We start from the raw sequence: 16,769 nt of genomic DNA, 5'->3' as shown, positions 1-16,769 counted from the left end.
CATTTGCTTTTCTGATTGTCCCTTCTTGTTGTAATCTTTGGTTTTACTTTGAAAATCCTGTGATGGGACAGTCCAGAATGAAACATGAGATAGTGCCGAAAGATGAGACTCTCAGGTCAGAAAGCACTAAAACTTTTTACTGGGGAAGAGCAGAGAACAACCCTGAATGGCGTTGTTGTTAATGATGCAACTAGCCCAAAGCTGAGGACAGCCAGAGGCTGGTGTGCACACAGGCTGAAGGAAAGCACGCCGCCGCAGAACACCCGCAGTCAGAATGTGGAACGTGAGAAGCATGGACCGAGGTAGGAAAAGGAATGTCTGAACACTGCAGTGTTCGGTGTTAGTGAACTGAAATGGAGGGGAATGGGACATGCCTCGTCTGGCAGCTACAAAGTGTGCTACTCCAGAAATGACAGAAAAAGAAATGGAGTGGCTTAAATACTGAGGCAGTTAGGAGCTGCAGTGCAAGTTCTGACCGATTAATATCAGTCATACTTCTAGGAAAACCTATTAACATAGCTATCAATCAAGTCTACACTCCAAATACTAGGCTCAACAAGATGAAAGCTTTTATGCAAGTATCCAGGAAAAAAATGGTCACACACCAGGACAAGACGTGCTGATAATTATCGGTGACTGGAATGCAAAAGTAGGAAATAAAACAGAATCAAATATCATTGGAAAATTTGTGCTAGGGGTCAGAAAGGAAGCAGGAGATCGGTTCATGGATTTCTGCAAAGCCAACAACTTGTTCATCACACACACATGCTTCAAACAACCGAACAGACGACTGTGTACATGGACATCACCAGATGGCCGATATGGAAATCAAATAGACTGTGTAATTGGATGCAGGAGATGGAAAAGCTGTATTCTCTCTGCCAGAACAAGACCAGGAACAGATTGGGGTACTAATCATGAACTGCTAACATCAAACGTTAAGGTACAGCTGAGAAAGAGCAGTGAAAGAATCGCAGTGCCAAAATAGAGTGCAAATAACATTCTTGATGGATTTAAAATCCACATAAAAAACAGATTTGCACTGTTAGACTTAACTTTCAGAACAAGGAGAACTGTGGACCGAAACTAGAAATATTAGGAAAGAATGTGAAAAGACAATGCTGGAGTAAAAAGGAAAGAAAAATCGAGACGAATGACAGAAGGAACACTATAAAAATTGTTAAGAGACAGCCGAGGGGCAAAAGTAAAAGGTGAAAAAATCAGGTTAGACACCTGAACACAGTTTTTCAACGACTATCACGTAACGATAAAGAAAACTGTACAGTTGTCAATGTAAGAAGACAGATGAGAACAAAAAAGGAAAAACGAGATCTCTACCAGAAGATTCAAGAAATAAAAGGGAAATTCAAACCTAGACTAGGCATGCTGAATGACCAACAAGGAAACACCTTGTCTGACCAGAAGAAAATAAAGGTAAGGTGGAAACGATATAATGAAAACCTATACAGAAGAGATGAAAGGATGACAGATACCTTTGAACAAGGTTCCTATGAGGAAGAACCTGTAATTCTAGAAAATGAAGTGAAAGCTGCCCTGAAAGTATTGGGAAGAAAGAAATCACTAGAGTAGCTGGGATAATGATAGGTTTATTTCACGCCATAGAGAATGAATTTATCAAAATCCTAACAAGAATATGTCAACAAATATGGAAAACAAAACGATGGCTTACAGACTGGAAACATTCAATATACATCTCAATCTTCAAGAAAGGAGATGCCAAGGAGGGCGGTACCTGTGGGACCATGGCTCTAATTTCCGACAAAGTAGAGTGATGCTCATCGTGATACAACAAAGACTCCTACCACACGCATGTATCCACAGAAGGGGACGTTCTGCAGCCACTGAAGTAAAAGAGGCAGCGCCCTTTGTGGTTTGATTTGGAAAGATCTCCAGGGCACCATCAAAGAAATAAGCAGGTTCAGAATAGAGTGTATGATATTCTGTGTTTGAAAGAGACAGAGACGAAGGCTCTGTGTGTAGAAACAATAAGAGAATTTCTGTTTCCGGGAGAGCCGGAAAAGGAGGATTTGATGTGACATGCATACCATGGAACTGATGTAGCCCAAAATATTTACTAGATGGTCAAGAAGGTGATAGCTGTTTGCATTGTAGAAGGAACTGTGTAGTTGAGGGATAGGGCTGGAAAAGAATTGATACTTTTTGGATTTTGTATTATTTTCTGCATTGCATACTAAAACAATTTTTTTTTAAATTAGCTGTTGCTGTTGTCTACCAAAATATTGTTCTGAAATAGGGAATGTAAGGCTATGATGTATTTCTCGTTAAAAGTTTTGTATATTCGTGAATAAATTAAGGTAGGCATACTTCTTATAAGGAAGTTTTTCTCAATGACATTAGGATTTTTTTGGGGGGCTGTATACTATAACTGGTTACTATATATGTTAACTGTTATTGATGACACAGGTCGTTGAAAATTAGAAAATATGTCATTGATTACTTCTGGAAGTAAAATAAGGATGCTTTCTATTTAGAAAAAGTTAATGTTTGTAAGACATTTTACCATTTTGATGATTTTGTATATAGAAAAGATATGATACTAAAATGTGATTAATAAATACATGACATTAATATTAGTTCTTAGATAAGAGCTTAGTCCCTTTGTCCTCGTGGTAAATAGAAGCAATATCTGTTTATGATATAATGTAACTTAACCTTTACTAACATAAATGTTAATACAGAGAGAACTGAATTTACATTTGCTTTTCTGAATTAATGGGATGAATATGAGAAAATTCTTAAAACTTTTACCTTAAATTGTTACATTTTTCATTGGAATTTTTGTATTCAAGTAAGTATTCAAGGAAATGGTAACTTGTTGATTTATGAGAATATCTAATTAAAAGTTCTGCTAAGAAGTTTTGCCATCTTTAAGGAACCTTGCAAATATCTTCACATATTTCTTTGTCTACTTGGACATATTTCTCTCTAATATTTTCTACCCCCCATAGTGGTGTGCTTTATTTAATATAACCTTAGTTTGATCCGTTCCCGTCCTTCAACTACTTACTTATTTGAAGCATCTAATAATATTTTGTCAAAAACATTTGACTGCATTGAAAAGATGGATCCTTCAATAACCAATCAATTTGAAATCAATGTGACAGAAGATAGGCTTGCAACATACAGGAGAACGTGCCACTTTTCATAATAGGATATTACGACCCCATCTCAGTTTGGAGCCTCTGTAGTCTCCAAAGTGGGGTACACAAACCTATCAATTTTGATAAGTTAAGAATATTAGAAATTTTGCAATATATATATATATATATATATATATATATATATATATATATATATATATATATAGCTTCGTTAGTAGTAGTACATGATTTTAAAAGTTTGGAAACTACTGATATTTAGGTAATTTATTTTGGGGGGTACCAAAAAAAGCAGCAATAGGGACCAAGCTATGAAGCATTTATAACTCTCAAACTTAGAACGCGAACTCCAACTTGTTTTCCTTTGATAATTTGCATAAACCTTGATGGAAAATGTTGAAACATAGACATGATTATAGTACTTTAAGGGTAATTCTCCAAATTGGTTTAACATCTCTTTCCTTTGTTTTAATATTTGTACTAAGCTTATGTACCATGGATGAATGTTTCAGTCTAATGTTTTCTCTTAGATCTTTTGCCAGCTGAAAATATAGATACTGTCAACACAAAAATCATATCCTTCCCTTTTCATTAATTGTTATTTCAGGCCATTACATGTAGGGTAGCTTTCCTCCTTATCCATTGTACAAACATTTTTTTTTCTGATTGCTGTTTGGTGCATGATACCAAAGAGATGCTATTTTCCCCCTTGTATTTCTTCTATGCGGTGTGTATCCTATGAGAGACCAGCAAATGGTGATGGCTGTAATTTATGAATTGATAACTGTAATCATGAATATTCATGTTTTTATCTTAGATATTCAAGATTAAAGCAGCCCAGTTGGCTGAGAAACTCCTTCCTGCCTTTAACACACCCACTGGGATTCCCTGGGCAATGGTGAATCTAAAGAGGTAAATTCTACTTTTATGTGGTTATTCCTATTCTGAAATAATTAGACTGATTTTTTTGAACCTTTTAGTCTTAGAAATTTCTAATGATCTGCCCCCACTGTAAGGTACTTACACAGTTACGATCTTTGTGATGATTTCACCCTTTTATTCTTATGATATGTCCCACTTCATCTCTGATGATATTTTTGTCTTGAAGTTTGTTTTATCAGATGTTAGTTCAGCCATTCCACCCTTCTAATGCTTACTATTTTCATGATACATATGTCATTTTTACTCATTTGTTTTTAACCTAATTGTATCGTTGAATTATAGTCCTTTTTTTGGAGACAGCATATAATTGGATCTTGACAGTCTGACAGTATCTGCCTTTTAGTCTATTGATACGTAATTATTAATGCGGTCTGATTTAAGTTCTCTTCCTTCATTTCTTTTTATCTAACTTCTTTTGAATTGATGACTATATTTTAGTTTTGTATTAGGGTTTTTATTTATTAGCTTTTTTAAGAGTTTGCTATAGGAATTACACTGTAAACAATTTTTCAGTTAACAGAATTAATATTGTACCACTTTTATGTAAAGGAACATTTCAGCCATACCTCTCCATTTACTCTCTCCCTCCCATCATTTATATGCTATAGTTGTCAAGTGAATTACATCAAATATATTATAAATCTCAGAATACATTGTTAAAATATTAGTTTAAAACGCACCTGTTCATTTGATAGGATTGAGGGGAATAATAGTCTAATATTTACCCAGGGGAAAACTAGTCTATTAATTACCCTAATGTTTACCAGCCTGTAGTGTTCTCTGTTTCTCTTTGAAGATCTGAATTTTAATCTGGTATCATTTCACTTTAGCCTGAAGAACTTTATTTAGCATTTCCTGTAGTGCTCATCTATGGGGTAAATTCTTACTATTTTTCTTCATTTGAAAAAGTCTTTGCATTCATTGTTAAAGGATATTTTCAGTGTATGTCAAATTTTTGATTGGTGGTTTTTTTGTCTTTGTGCACTTTAAAGATGTTGTTTCTCTCTCATCTGGTTTCCATGGTTTCTGATAAGTCAGAATTTGAATGGTGGTTGTCCAACTTTGTTCCTTCTGCATCCCGCTTAGGCTTAGCTGATGAGCTTGTGCAACCTGATATGTCATTCACTAAATATAATGGTAAAATTTTGGTCATTATTTCTTCAAATGTCTTTTCTGCCCCATTCTTTCTTTGCCTCCGTGTGAAATTCCAATTACTTGTATTTTAGAGTTTTTGTTACTGCCCCATAGGACCCTGAAGCTCTTGTTTTTGTTTTCCAATCCTTTTTTTTTTCTATGTTCTTCAGATTGAATAATTTCCATTGAGCTATCTTCATATTCATTATTTCCTTTGTTGCTCTAATCTACTTTTAAGCCCATCCAGTGAATTTTTTTTCGGTTTCTGAGATCATCTTATTTATTTATTTGTTTGTTTAAATTAAAATTTATTGGGGTGACAATGGTTAGTAAAATTATGCTAAGCGAAATAAGTCAGACAGAAAAAGTCGAGAACCATATGATTTCACTGATATGTGGGATATAAAACTGAAAGCAACAAATGAACAAGACAAACAAATAAAGAAACAAAAACTCATAGACACAGACAATAGTTTAGTGGTTACCAGAGGGTAAGCGGGGAGGAGGGTGGTAGATGAGGGTAAAGGGGATCAAATATATGGTGATGGAAGGAGAACTGACTCTGGGTGGTGAACATACTATGTGATATATAGATGATGTATTATAGAATTGTACACTTGAAGTTTTTAGAATTTTGTTTAGATGTTTTTACTAGATTCTGATTCTCTGCAGATATGTCCTATCTTTTCATTCACTGTGAACATATTCCCCTGTATTTTATCAGACGTAGTTCGAATAACTGTTCTAAAATCTTTGTATATTTAACGTCTGGGTCATCTTGGAGTTGGTTTCAGTTGATTATCTTTTCACTTGAGGCTGGGGTAACATTTTGTTACCCAGTTCTGAAAGTTTTGTTGTGTAGACTGTAGATTCTGTTATATTTCTCTCAGGTGTGCATGCGTATGTGTGTATGTGAGAGAGAGAAAGAAAGAGAGATTAAGTAGTCACTTAACTTAGTTGGAATCGAAATTCAAACTGTCTCAGTTCATTTCTTTATCTTTAACTGTGTTGCTTTGAGTCTATGTTCAAGCACTCATGATTCATAGGACATCCAGGGACAGAGTTCAGACACAGAATTAGGGGCTTCCCCTCTCTGGCTCTCTCCTCCCCAGGATTCCTCTCCCCTTTTTTTTCCAGCAGCTGTAATTGCTGTAAAATCTGGCTTCCAGTTCTGTAAAACAGAAAGACAGCAAGTTTTCTATCAGATTTTAGTTCTTTTGCCCAGTATGATGGCCTTTCTCTTTGGGCTAAAAGCTATTAAAAAAATGGGAAACTGACCCCAACCTTGCCTGTTTTTCCAGGTTTTCACTGTCCTCAGAATCTGCCTGCTTTTGTTCATTCTTTAATGACTTTAGGTCATTGTCATTTTGAATTTTGTCTGGAGTTTACAATTTTTTTCTGCGGGAGAGACTAATTCAGTCATTAAAAAGATTTCAGGGTCATGCAAGCAGAAATTAGAAAAAATTTTGTTAGATTTATTCTTAGATTCTTGATTTTTAAAAATGCTATGGTAAATTGTATTATTTAAAGTTTTTATTCTGCTTAAACATAGAATGCAGTTGTTTTTGTAAACTTATTTTGAATTCAATAATCTTGCTGAATTTGAATTTTCCTGTTAATAGCAATCATTTATCTGAAATTATTTTGCATTTTCTTTACAAATAATCATGTCACCTGTGAATAAGGACAGTTTTGTTTCATGTGCCCCTTTACAGTGCTGGCTAGGACTTAGAGTACAATATGGATTGAATAGAAATGGTGCTCAAGGACATTCTTGTCTCAATAGAAAGTGAGGTTTTTACCGGGATGTTAACTGTAGGTTTTTTGTAGAGAACTCTTACTAGTTTAAGCCAGTTCTATTTATTTCTAACATTTTAAAAGTTTTTTTTAAATCCTGTACTATTGAATTTTTTCAAGCATTTTTTGTAGTTTTGCAATGTTAAGACTTCTTTTCCTAAAACTTTTCATTACAGTCATTTATATTTATTTGTTTTCCGATGAGAAACTATTATTGTATTCAAGGAATAAACCCACTTTGATCATGATATACTATTTTCTTTATATATTGCCAGATTTTGTTTGTTAATATTTTCTTTAGGACCTTTGAATCTTTTTTTTTTCATATGATACTGATCTGTATTTTTCTCTTAATATTCTTGTCCAGTTTTGACACCCAGGTTGTGCTTCTCTTATAAAACATGTTGGGTAATATTCTTTCTTTCTCTCTCCTCTGGAAGAGTTTGTATAAGAATTGTTTTTATCCTCAGAGGCTTGGTAGAAACTTCTGGTCAAGTCACCTGGGTCTGGAATTTTGAGAGAGTTTTTATACTGCTGATTTAATGTCTTTTATCACATATAAAGTACATTAGATAATTTGTTTTCTATTTATTTTTAAGTAAATTTTAATGTTACACTCCTGGGACTTGGTTCATCTGACATAATATAGTAATTATATCCTCGTATTTGTTTGCGCTCTGTGTCATATGTCACATATTTTCCTTTTTATACTAGTATCATACACTCAGTAAAGAATGGCATTTAATTAATTTTTTTCTACACTACCCTAAGCAAGATACTATCAATATTTTGGGTGAATAAATACACTTTCAGAGGACCACCAGGGCTACATGCTTGTGATAGTCAGTGGAGTAACACATGGCAGGTACCCAAATACTATGTTATAAAGTAGAGGGCATCAACATGAGACGTATTCAAGAAGATTAGGGAGATTTCACGGAGCACTTTAACTTGCTTTTGTAGAGGAGTAAGATATTAACAGGTGATGCAGACGGGTACAGCATCATAAGTGGAGGAAATAACCAAAAAGAGATGTGCAGATGAAAAAATATAGGAAAGAAACTTGGATTTTTAGAGAAATGGCTGGTGATGAAATATGGGGAAGCAGTATATATGAACCTCCAAATGCCTCAGCTAATCCCTTAAGTAAAGAGATTTATGAAAGGGTGAAAGTGCCGTTTCTGTGAAGAGCTTGACCTTTGACCGGAAGGTTCGCCTTGGAGTTACTGAGATAAATTTCATTATCAGAATATTGAAGGAAGATCTGGAGAGTGTATTTGAAATTCTTTTCTCTAAAAAAGTAGCAAGACGTGTAGGTATAAATAAAGTCCTCGTCATCCCGAAGGGCCCCTAATTCCGTGAGTTAACTGATGGGACAAACTGGAAGTCCTTTTCTTGAAATCCTCTTGCTATGTACATGTATATCCATCCAACAGAACCATGCCTGTTTTGTTCACCAATATATACTCAACACTTACATGGTGAATGCATGCAGGTGACGCTTATCCTGGATAAAAGTCTGATAAGCAGTGGTATGATTCTGTCATGGATGGCAAAAGCATATGGAATGAAACTAACTGGATGTGCAGAATAGAAGCTGAGCTGAGCAGAAAACCATATGTGGAAGGCTTCATTACAAACAGAGCAGAAACCACACAGAGATGAAATTTCCCAGCCAACAGCTTAGGCAGCCTCCATACAACCCTCAAACTGCTACGTCACTGAATTTCTCCATCTTGACCAGAGAAGGAAGTTCTGTTATCAACCAGGGCTCAGTGACGGGTTCTAAGAGGAAATTGTCTACTGTGATTTTGGATAAATACTCAGTGTGGATTGATCTCTCATTATTCAAGGAGTAAGTGGATAAAAATGAGGACCTTTAAAAAGATTTTACACTTTAAAATTTGGAAAACTCAATCAAAGAGGAAGAGGAAACAGGCATTTGACAAAATTTTACTTTAGGAAATATTTAAATTTTAAGCTATGCTTGCTTCTCCTGAATTTTTCAATCATATTGAACTTAAAGATATTATAAGGCATCATGAATAAAATTTAAGGAGAATAACAAACTAGGAAAAGTTTGTTAATAGCAATAATGATATTGAAAGCATATGAATTCATGTTTAACATATAAATAGCTTTTACAGACTTACGAAAAATACCCACCAATTATTTAAAAAGCTGGGAAATATTAATACATGAATGGGTAATTCAAAAAAAAATACTGTTAAAAATAAGCAAACAATCTTCACTTTAGTAATAAAAATGTTAGATTTAAAATAAGATTCTATTTTCTTACCTAGAAAATTGACAAAAAGAGGACGATGGTATTTAGGAATGGCATAATGAAGAAATGGAAACCACATACACTTGTTGGAATTGGAAATTTAAGTAACTCGGAAGGTAGATTGGTAGTAGGTTTCAGAAACCTTGAAACATACCTGCCTTTTGACCTTGTAATTTCATTTATAGAAATTTATTGTAATGAAGTAAGTGAAAGTATGTACAAAGATTTAATTGTAAGGATGTTTATGGCAGTGACGTTTATATTAATGAAAATAGAATGAAACACATTAAATACAAAAGAGTGGCATGTCCATACAGTGGAACGTGACACAGCCATTTGACATGATGTTCTGGAAGTGAATTTTTAGAGAAAGATGATAATTGTGATGTATTAAGTGAATAAGCAACATATATAAGAATACGACCCAGTTTTGTATTAAGTAAAGTATAATCTATCATGCTGGCTACTCACTTGTAAGTAGAAATCAAAATTCACTTCCTTACGTATTCTCCCTTCTCCTTAGACTGCATAAGCAACAGTAAAATAGATTCCTCTCTCTGTTTACCCTCCTTCCCTCCCTCACTCTCCTTTCCTCTGTCCCTCACCCCCATTCCCCCTTTCTTCCTTTCCTCTCTTTTTCTTTCCTCTTCTCTCCCTCACTTTCTTTTTTCTCTCTCTCTCTTTTTTTTTATGTAGCTAGATGTTTCAATTGGAAAAAGAAATACATGTATTGGGTGAATGTACATATATTGAAATAGCACACGCTCACTATAAAGTAAGCCTTCAATTCCAAACTCCTAGTCTTTCAGGGAAACCGCTATTAAAAATTTCTCGAGTATCCTTCGAGACGTGTTATGTAATGACATATGCATAGCATATTGTTTACTTGCCATTTTCTTTTAACAACAGGTCTTTGTTGACCACAAGAGTTAATGAAATGTTAGATACATCACATTAAAATCCAGAACAAGACAGTGTTTAACATTTTTTCTGGGGATTTTAACAAGGGTAACCAAGTAGGAAACAGGAATAAAGTAAAAATAATGGACTGGAGACAAACTTATAATTCGTTACAGATCATATGATTGCTTTCCTGGGGGTGAAAGGTGGTCAATTAAAAAACCGTTTGAATAATAAGAGTTGAGTAAATTGGTCAGTTAAAAATTAAAACATGTTTTTGAACATCAGGGTTATTGGATCGAAACTACGGAAAGGTATGTCTTAGTAAAGTAAAGGTGGCTGTGGACCTGTCTTAGCAAAGCCCTGAAAGAACTAAACTACCCACAAGTTATTTAAACTTGTGGTATTTAAACGTCTGTCAAAAGGAAATTGAAAAGGCTTTAACGGAAGAAAGTAAAATTCAGATATTCAGCAACATATTTTCGTACTGTTCAGAATCCAATAAAAATTACTACTTATGCAAAGAAGCAGGAGAATGTAACCCATAATGAGGAGAAAAAAAACTGTCAATAGAAACATGTACAGAAATAACAGTGATGATGGAGATAGCAGTAAAGGACTTTAAAATAGCTATTACAAGTATGCCCAAGAATTTAAAGGGAAATGTGAACATAATGAGAAGATTTTTAAAAGGACGAAATGGAACTTCTAGTCTGAGAAAGACATGAAATAAATTTGACAAGCCTTCTGGCAGATTTGATGCCGCACCAGAGAAGATCGGTGAGCTTGAACGCAGCAATAGAAACCATCCAAACTGAAGCACAGAGAGAAAAATAAAAGGAACATAGCCAGGGACCTGTGGGACAAATATCAAATGTTTAGCTTACATATAGTGGAGTGCTTTGGGGGAGGGGGAAGAGGAATGGCCGAAAAATTACTTGAAGAAGTAATGGCCAAAAATTTCCCAAATTTGATGACCCATGTCAAATTTATAAACCCACAGATGCCAGACATCTGATGAAACCCAAACAAGACAGACATAAAGAAACAATGAATGACTGAAAAATCAATGAAAATGAAAAAAAAAAAAGTCTTAAAAACAGCCAGAGGTAAAAAAGATATTATACACAAGGAGCAAGGTTAGAAGTACTGCTTGCTTCATGTCTGCAGCCATGCAAGCCAGGAGACAATGGACAGCATCTTGAAAGTGCTGAAAGAAAAAAGTCAATCTAGAGTTCTGTAACCACTGACACTATTTTTTTCAAAACTGAAGGTGAAATTGACATCTTGAGACAAATAAAAAGCTTAGAGAATTTATTGCCAGCAGCAGTCCTCTATTATTAGAAATGTTAAACTTTGTAATGACAGTAGACAGAAAGGCAAATCCACATTAGCAATGAAGAGCGGCTGAAAGAGTAAATAAGGGAGTACATGTAAAAGCCAGAATTGAAAAGTCGTAGCATTTGCATGAAATTATGAGCTGCTTGGTTTTTGGCAGCTCATCACATTTTTTATAGAAGTTCTTTTGTCCTCCTCAGTATTATATCTTGTTCTTAGGGATTTTCTTATTTTTCTGAGTTGTTAGACTAGATTTTTTAGAGGAAAGGCAGTAAACTGTTGGACTTCCTAGGGACTTTATGTTTATACTTGGCCGCACTGTAATTCACTGGTCATGCTGACACCGAGGTAATCTTTCTAAATGGTAAGCTTTATTCCTTAAATCTTATGTGGCATCCCTCAAAATCCTCCATGACTTTCCATCATACTTAGAATAAATTTTTTTAAGTTTTACGATGCCCTTACAGAATTCTTGCATAGTATGGGTTGTACCCAGCTCTCTAACCTCATCTTACATCGTTCATTTTTGCTTCCTGAGCTCCAGCCACACCAGCCACCCTCTTTTTCCTCATTTGCTGTCTCCTTTGCTAGGAATTTCTTCTTCCAGATCATTCATCACTTGCTGCTTCTCATCATTTAGATCTCAGCTCAAATTGTGTTATTTCAAAACGCTTTCTCTGAATGTTATACATAAAGAGCCTTTCTTTTAACTCACCTTTTCCTTAGTACCCACTATTCTATTTCTCTATGTAATTTTGTTCATAACAATCATTGCTATTTATTATGGGAGCAGGAATGTTATATATCAGCTTCACTGATGTATCTCCTGGAGCATAGTAGACACTTACTATTTGGAAATGAATGACTGTCTTACGTAGTTACTTACTAATACATATCCACATTTCTTCCTTGATTCTCACTTCTAGCTACAAAAAAAATCTGTTAGTGGTACCATATTTTCAAAGACAGTATAAAAATAGCACCAAACAATTAAAGAATTTTAAGCCAGGTAGTGATATGTGCTGATACCTATTTTCTCAACTCTAAGTACAATATGTCATATTGAATTGGCAGTATATAAGTGGATATAAAATGATAGAAAGACTTAAATTTTTTCTTCCTCCTCAAAGTAGAAAAGACCCTGAGAATGGTTTAGAGTTCTTGTGGGAATAACCCATAAACTCTGCTACTTAAATAATTAATCTAGATTTCCAGTTCCAGCCATGGAATAGCTTATATCATACTAACCCTACATACCATACTAACCATACATACCATCAAAAATAATCGTAAAAGCTTGACAAAATGGTTTGAGGGCTGGAGAGCAACCAAGTCATGTAGGACTTCCTAAGAGAAGGTCGTCTCCATATAAACATTGGCTTTTTCTCTGAGGACAATTTCCAAGTCATGATGTAGGGCAGTAGAGGCCGAGCCACAGTGGTGGTCGCTTGGGGCAGACCACCCCCTTGGTGGTTGGGTCTTGGAGCTGCCAAATGGCTGAGACATGAGGGACAAACTCTCAAGACAGAAAGAAATTACAGAGGAAAAGCCCCCAAATTTATGTACAAATATTCCTCAAGTTGCACACACATGGAGCAGGACTCAAGGAAACCCAACAGAAAATGGCAGTTGGAGGCTAGAGGGCTAAGGAGAAAATTTAACAGCCACACAGTACTGGGGACACAAAGGTTAGTGTTGAAGGCTAGCAGGGTGGAGGTAGGTCCCTTGGTAAACACCTCAAGCTTTCAGCTGAGGTCTCAGGGCTACTCCCTAACAGTAGCGGTAAAAACTGAAATAAGCTATCCTTAACAAAGGCTAAAACCAAGGTAATTGGCCTGTACTCACCCTGTGTTTCAGAAGAATCTTACCTTTCTTAGAAAGACGATAACGTCCAAAGCATCTACACTTTTACACTTTTTCTGGCTTCTAGTAAAAAAATTATAAGGCAGGCTAAAAAAAATAGCAGGAAGATATCCTAGAAATGCATCTGAACAAAAAATTGTATGTAAGATTATTCACTGTAAAAGTTTTCATAATAGCAAAATACCAGAAATATGCTGAAGGACCACAAATGGAGGATTAATTAAATTATATTTATTTCTACATTGTGGTAGTTTTCACAGGTACTATCAGCATTTGGGAATGGAGAATTTCTTATTGTATAATATTGTCCTGATCATTATAGGATATGTTACGTCTTTGTCCCCAGCACAGTAAACACAAGTTGTATGTTCAAGGTTTGGGACAACTCGGAATGCTCTCACACATTTTCATATGCCTCTGGGGTACGGCATTCCAATTGTAAATCATAAATATCATGGAATTTTGTACAGCTGTAAAAAAAAAATGAGAAAGTTATTTGTGAACTGATAGGGAAGGACCACTGAGGTACATCTTAAGAGTAAAATGCAAGTTACAGAGCAGTAAGTATACTTTGCTATATAGTTTTGTTTAAGACAGGAGGAAAATAATATTTATTTGGATTGCTTATATATGCATAAAAAATTCTGTCCTGATACATGGAGGCTACTGAAAATGATTATCTGTGGGACCTGGTGACATGAAGAGAGATGGATTTCTGGAGTGAAACGTATTTACTGTATACTTTTCTATATTGTTTCAAGTTTTGAAAGGTGGTTATATTAACTATTCAAAAATATTTTTTAAATAATAAAGTACAATTTTAGATATAAATTGTGTTAGATACAATAATTTCTAAGAGATTTATTTAAAGTTTATATATTCATTAAAAGAATGTTTTGGTCTTTTTCCAATTCTGTCTCCTGTTACCTTTGCTGTCGTTCAGTGGAGTGGGGCGAAACTGGGGCTGGGCATCTGCAGGTAGCAGCATTCTTGCTGAATTCGGCACGTTACATATGGAGTTTGTCCACCTCAGCTACTTGACAGGGGACCCGGTTTACTACAAAAAGGTTAGTGTTCTTGTCTTCTTTTCTTTGTTATAAAAAAGTCCTTTAAGATTTACCAAAAGACTTGATTAATGCTTAGAAAATGTTTGCCTTTCTCGAACTATGTTTATCTGACTCTGGCCTTCGTTCTCTTTTTAAATTATCGAAAGAAATGTCCTTTCTATTTAGAACGTATTTCAAATATTTACTGTTATTTGAGAAGTTGTAACTACTAGTAGGCTTTTAAAAAATGTCATTGCCATCTCTATTCAGCATTGTGCTGAAATTCCTAGCCAGCATGGTAAAGCAAGAAAAACAACATGAGTAAAAGGTTCAAGAATTGAACTAAATTAAAAAGGAAGAAAGAAAACAGTGAATAATCACAAATCACGTGGCTTTCTATCTAAAATATTAACATAGTCTACATTTAAATTATTAGAAATAAGAGCTGAATATATTTTTTTGAATAAAAGATCAATATAGATATTAAAAATCATTTCTCTGCACCAGCTACAACAGGCAGGAAAGTATCACTTTACAAAAACATACATTATGTGCTAGGAACAATAGTGTAAGTTTCCTACAAATAAATCTAACGAAAGGTAAACAAAGTTCAAAACTGTTGCGTAACATTGAAGAGGACCTTAATGGAGAATATGTCACATGTGTGTATAGTTCAACAACATCATAAGAATTTCCGTCATCTCCACATTGATCTGTAGCATCAGTTCAATGCCAGTCAAAACACCAATGGCTTTTTTCTTTGTATTGTTCTTTGATTTTTAAAGATGATCATACGTCATCATAAATGAGCCACTTGAAAAACAGAGCTTTTCTTGACCACCGCACACACCCAGAAAAAAGCAGGGGAGGTGGTGTAGGTTTTGAGTGAGGATAAAACACAAAGCCTAGATTAGTATAAAGCCATGATGACGTTAATGTTTGTTCATTGCATTCTGAATTTTATTTTATATAGGTCATGCACATTCGGAAGCTCCTTCAGAAAATGGATCGTCCAAATGGTCTTTATCCAAATTATTTGAACCCCAGAACGGGTCGCTGGGGTCAGTGTAAGTATTTCTAGTACAGCTGATGCTTTGTTAAAAGATGATGTCTGAAAACGTTCGCTTGATGTAGAGAAAAGTACACTGCGTGGAGAGTGAGGAGCCCCCATTAGAGCCTAACCCTGTGATCTACTAGTACAGTTACCTTCCGCCAGCTTCTGCCCTCGTAGCTTGTTTTTCTACTTGTAAGATGGAGACATTAACAGCCTGCCTCACAAGAGGATTGTATTTCATGTGTGTGTAAGTTATTTGTAAAAATATAATGTGGCATTTGCAAAGGCTTATACTTTAAGCCCCGGTTTATGAAACGTATCTTCATGTAAATAAGGGCATCGCTTGTGGTAGGTATTTGCTAAAGGAGTATGAAGAACAAATGAGTATCTTAAATGATTAGGAAAGAGGACGATTGCTCTTGGACCAGCTCTGTCCAGTCATTCATTTTATAAGAAGGTATCAGTGTCCGTTACTTACCAGGCTCTGTGCCAAGTTCTTGGATAAAACTGGAGATGGGGAAGGACTTAGTCTGAATTCAGGGAGCTCTTAGGCCAGCGGGTAGACACGCTTAGAAGTAGTTGGAATATAATGTGATAAATATTATAGTAGAGGAATGTACGAACTGTTAGGTGAGGTGGTGGCAGAAGGGACTCCCTATGTATGAAGAGAAAGTATTTTGTTTGGGGAGGGGGTGGTTTTCCTTAGCAGAGCTTTAGATTTGATCTTTGAAGGAATTATTTTTTAAAAAATAAATATGTGGAACTTAACAGAATTTTAATAAATTAGGGGTTGTCAATGGTACCCTCTCTTAAAAGATAGGAAACCTAAAACAAATAGAAGTTGCGACTTTTCCCCTAGTGTAACACGTTTGAATTATTTTTGAGACTAATGACATCACACTGAAGTAGTAAAAAGAACAGGTAGAAGTAACAATCGCTTTATTTTATGTGTGGGAAACACTGTTGAACCTGGCAGTAGGAAATTATGCTGGTATTTGCTGCTAAGAGTAGGAAAACATTTGTCACAGAATTGTCTTGGGGCTCCTATCAAGGAAATTGTTCTTTATTTTGTGAAAGGAAAGCAGACTGGTCAATGCAGGTACGTCTTTCATGGATCTGAGTCTAAATCTCAGTCTTTTGGCTTCTTTTCCTCCTGAAATTCTTTACAAGTGGCTCATCTTCTAGGTCTGATTCCTAGACTGAGTGAAAATGATACTTTCTGAAAAAACAAAACCATGGGAGCAGCATTTCTGAAATATAAAAATATA

General features: G+C 35.2%; 1 protein-coding gene across 1 annotated transcript in view; it reads left to right on the top strand.

Annotated features, from left to right (window-relative positions):
- Positions 1 to 16,769, top strand: part of MAN1A2 (mannosidase alpha class 1A member 2) — a 114,069-nt gene that overhangs the window by 53,441 nt on the left and 43,859 nt on the right. The window contains exons 6-8 of the mRNA XM_081024799.1: positions 3,958 to 4,052; positions 14,345 to 14,468; positions 15,421 to 15,514. Of these exons, the coding sequence (XP_080880925.1) occupies positions 3,958 to 4,052; positions 14,345 to 14,468; positions 15,421 to 15,514 (313 nt within the window). The remainder of the gene's footprint in view (positions 1 to 3,957; positions 4,053 to 14,344; positions 14,469 to 15,420; positions 15,515 to 16,769) is intronic.

The sequence above is a fragment of the Rhinolophus hipposideros genome (assembly GCF_964194185.1).
Source record: "Rhinolophus hipposideros genome assembly, chromosome: 19".
NCBI lineage: Eukaryota > Metazoa > Chordata > Mammalia > Chiroptera > Rhinolophidae > Rhinolophus > Rhinolophus hipposideros.
The sequence above is the reverse complement of the archived record's forward strand: the minus strand, read 5'-3'. Positions and strand labels throughout refer to the sequence as shown.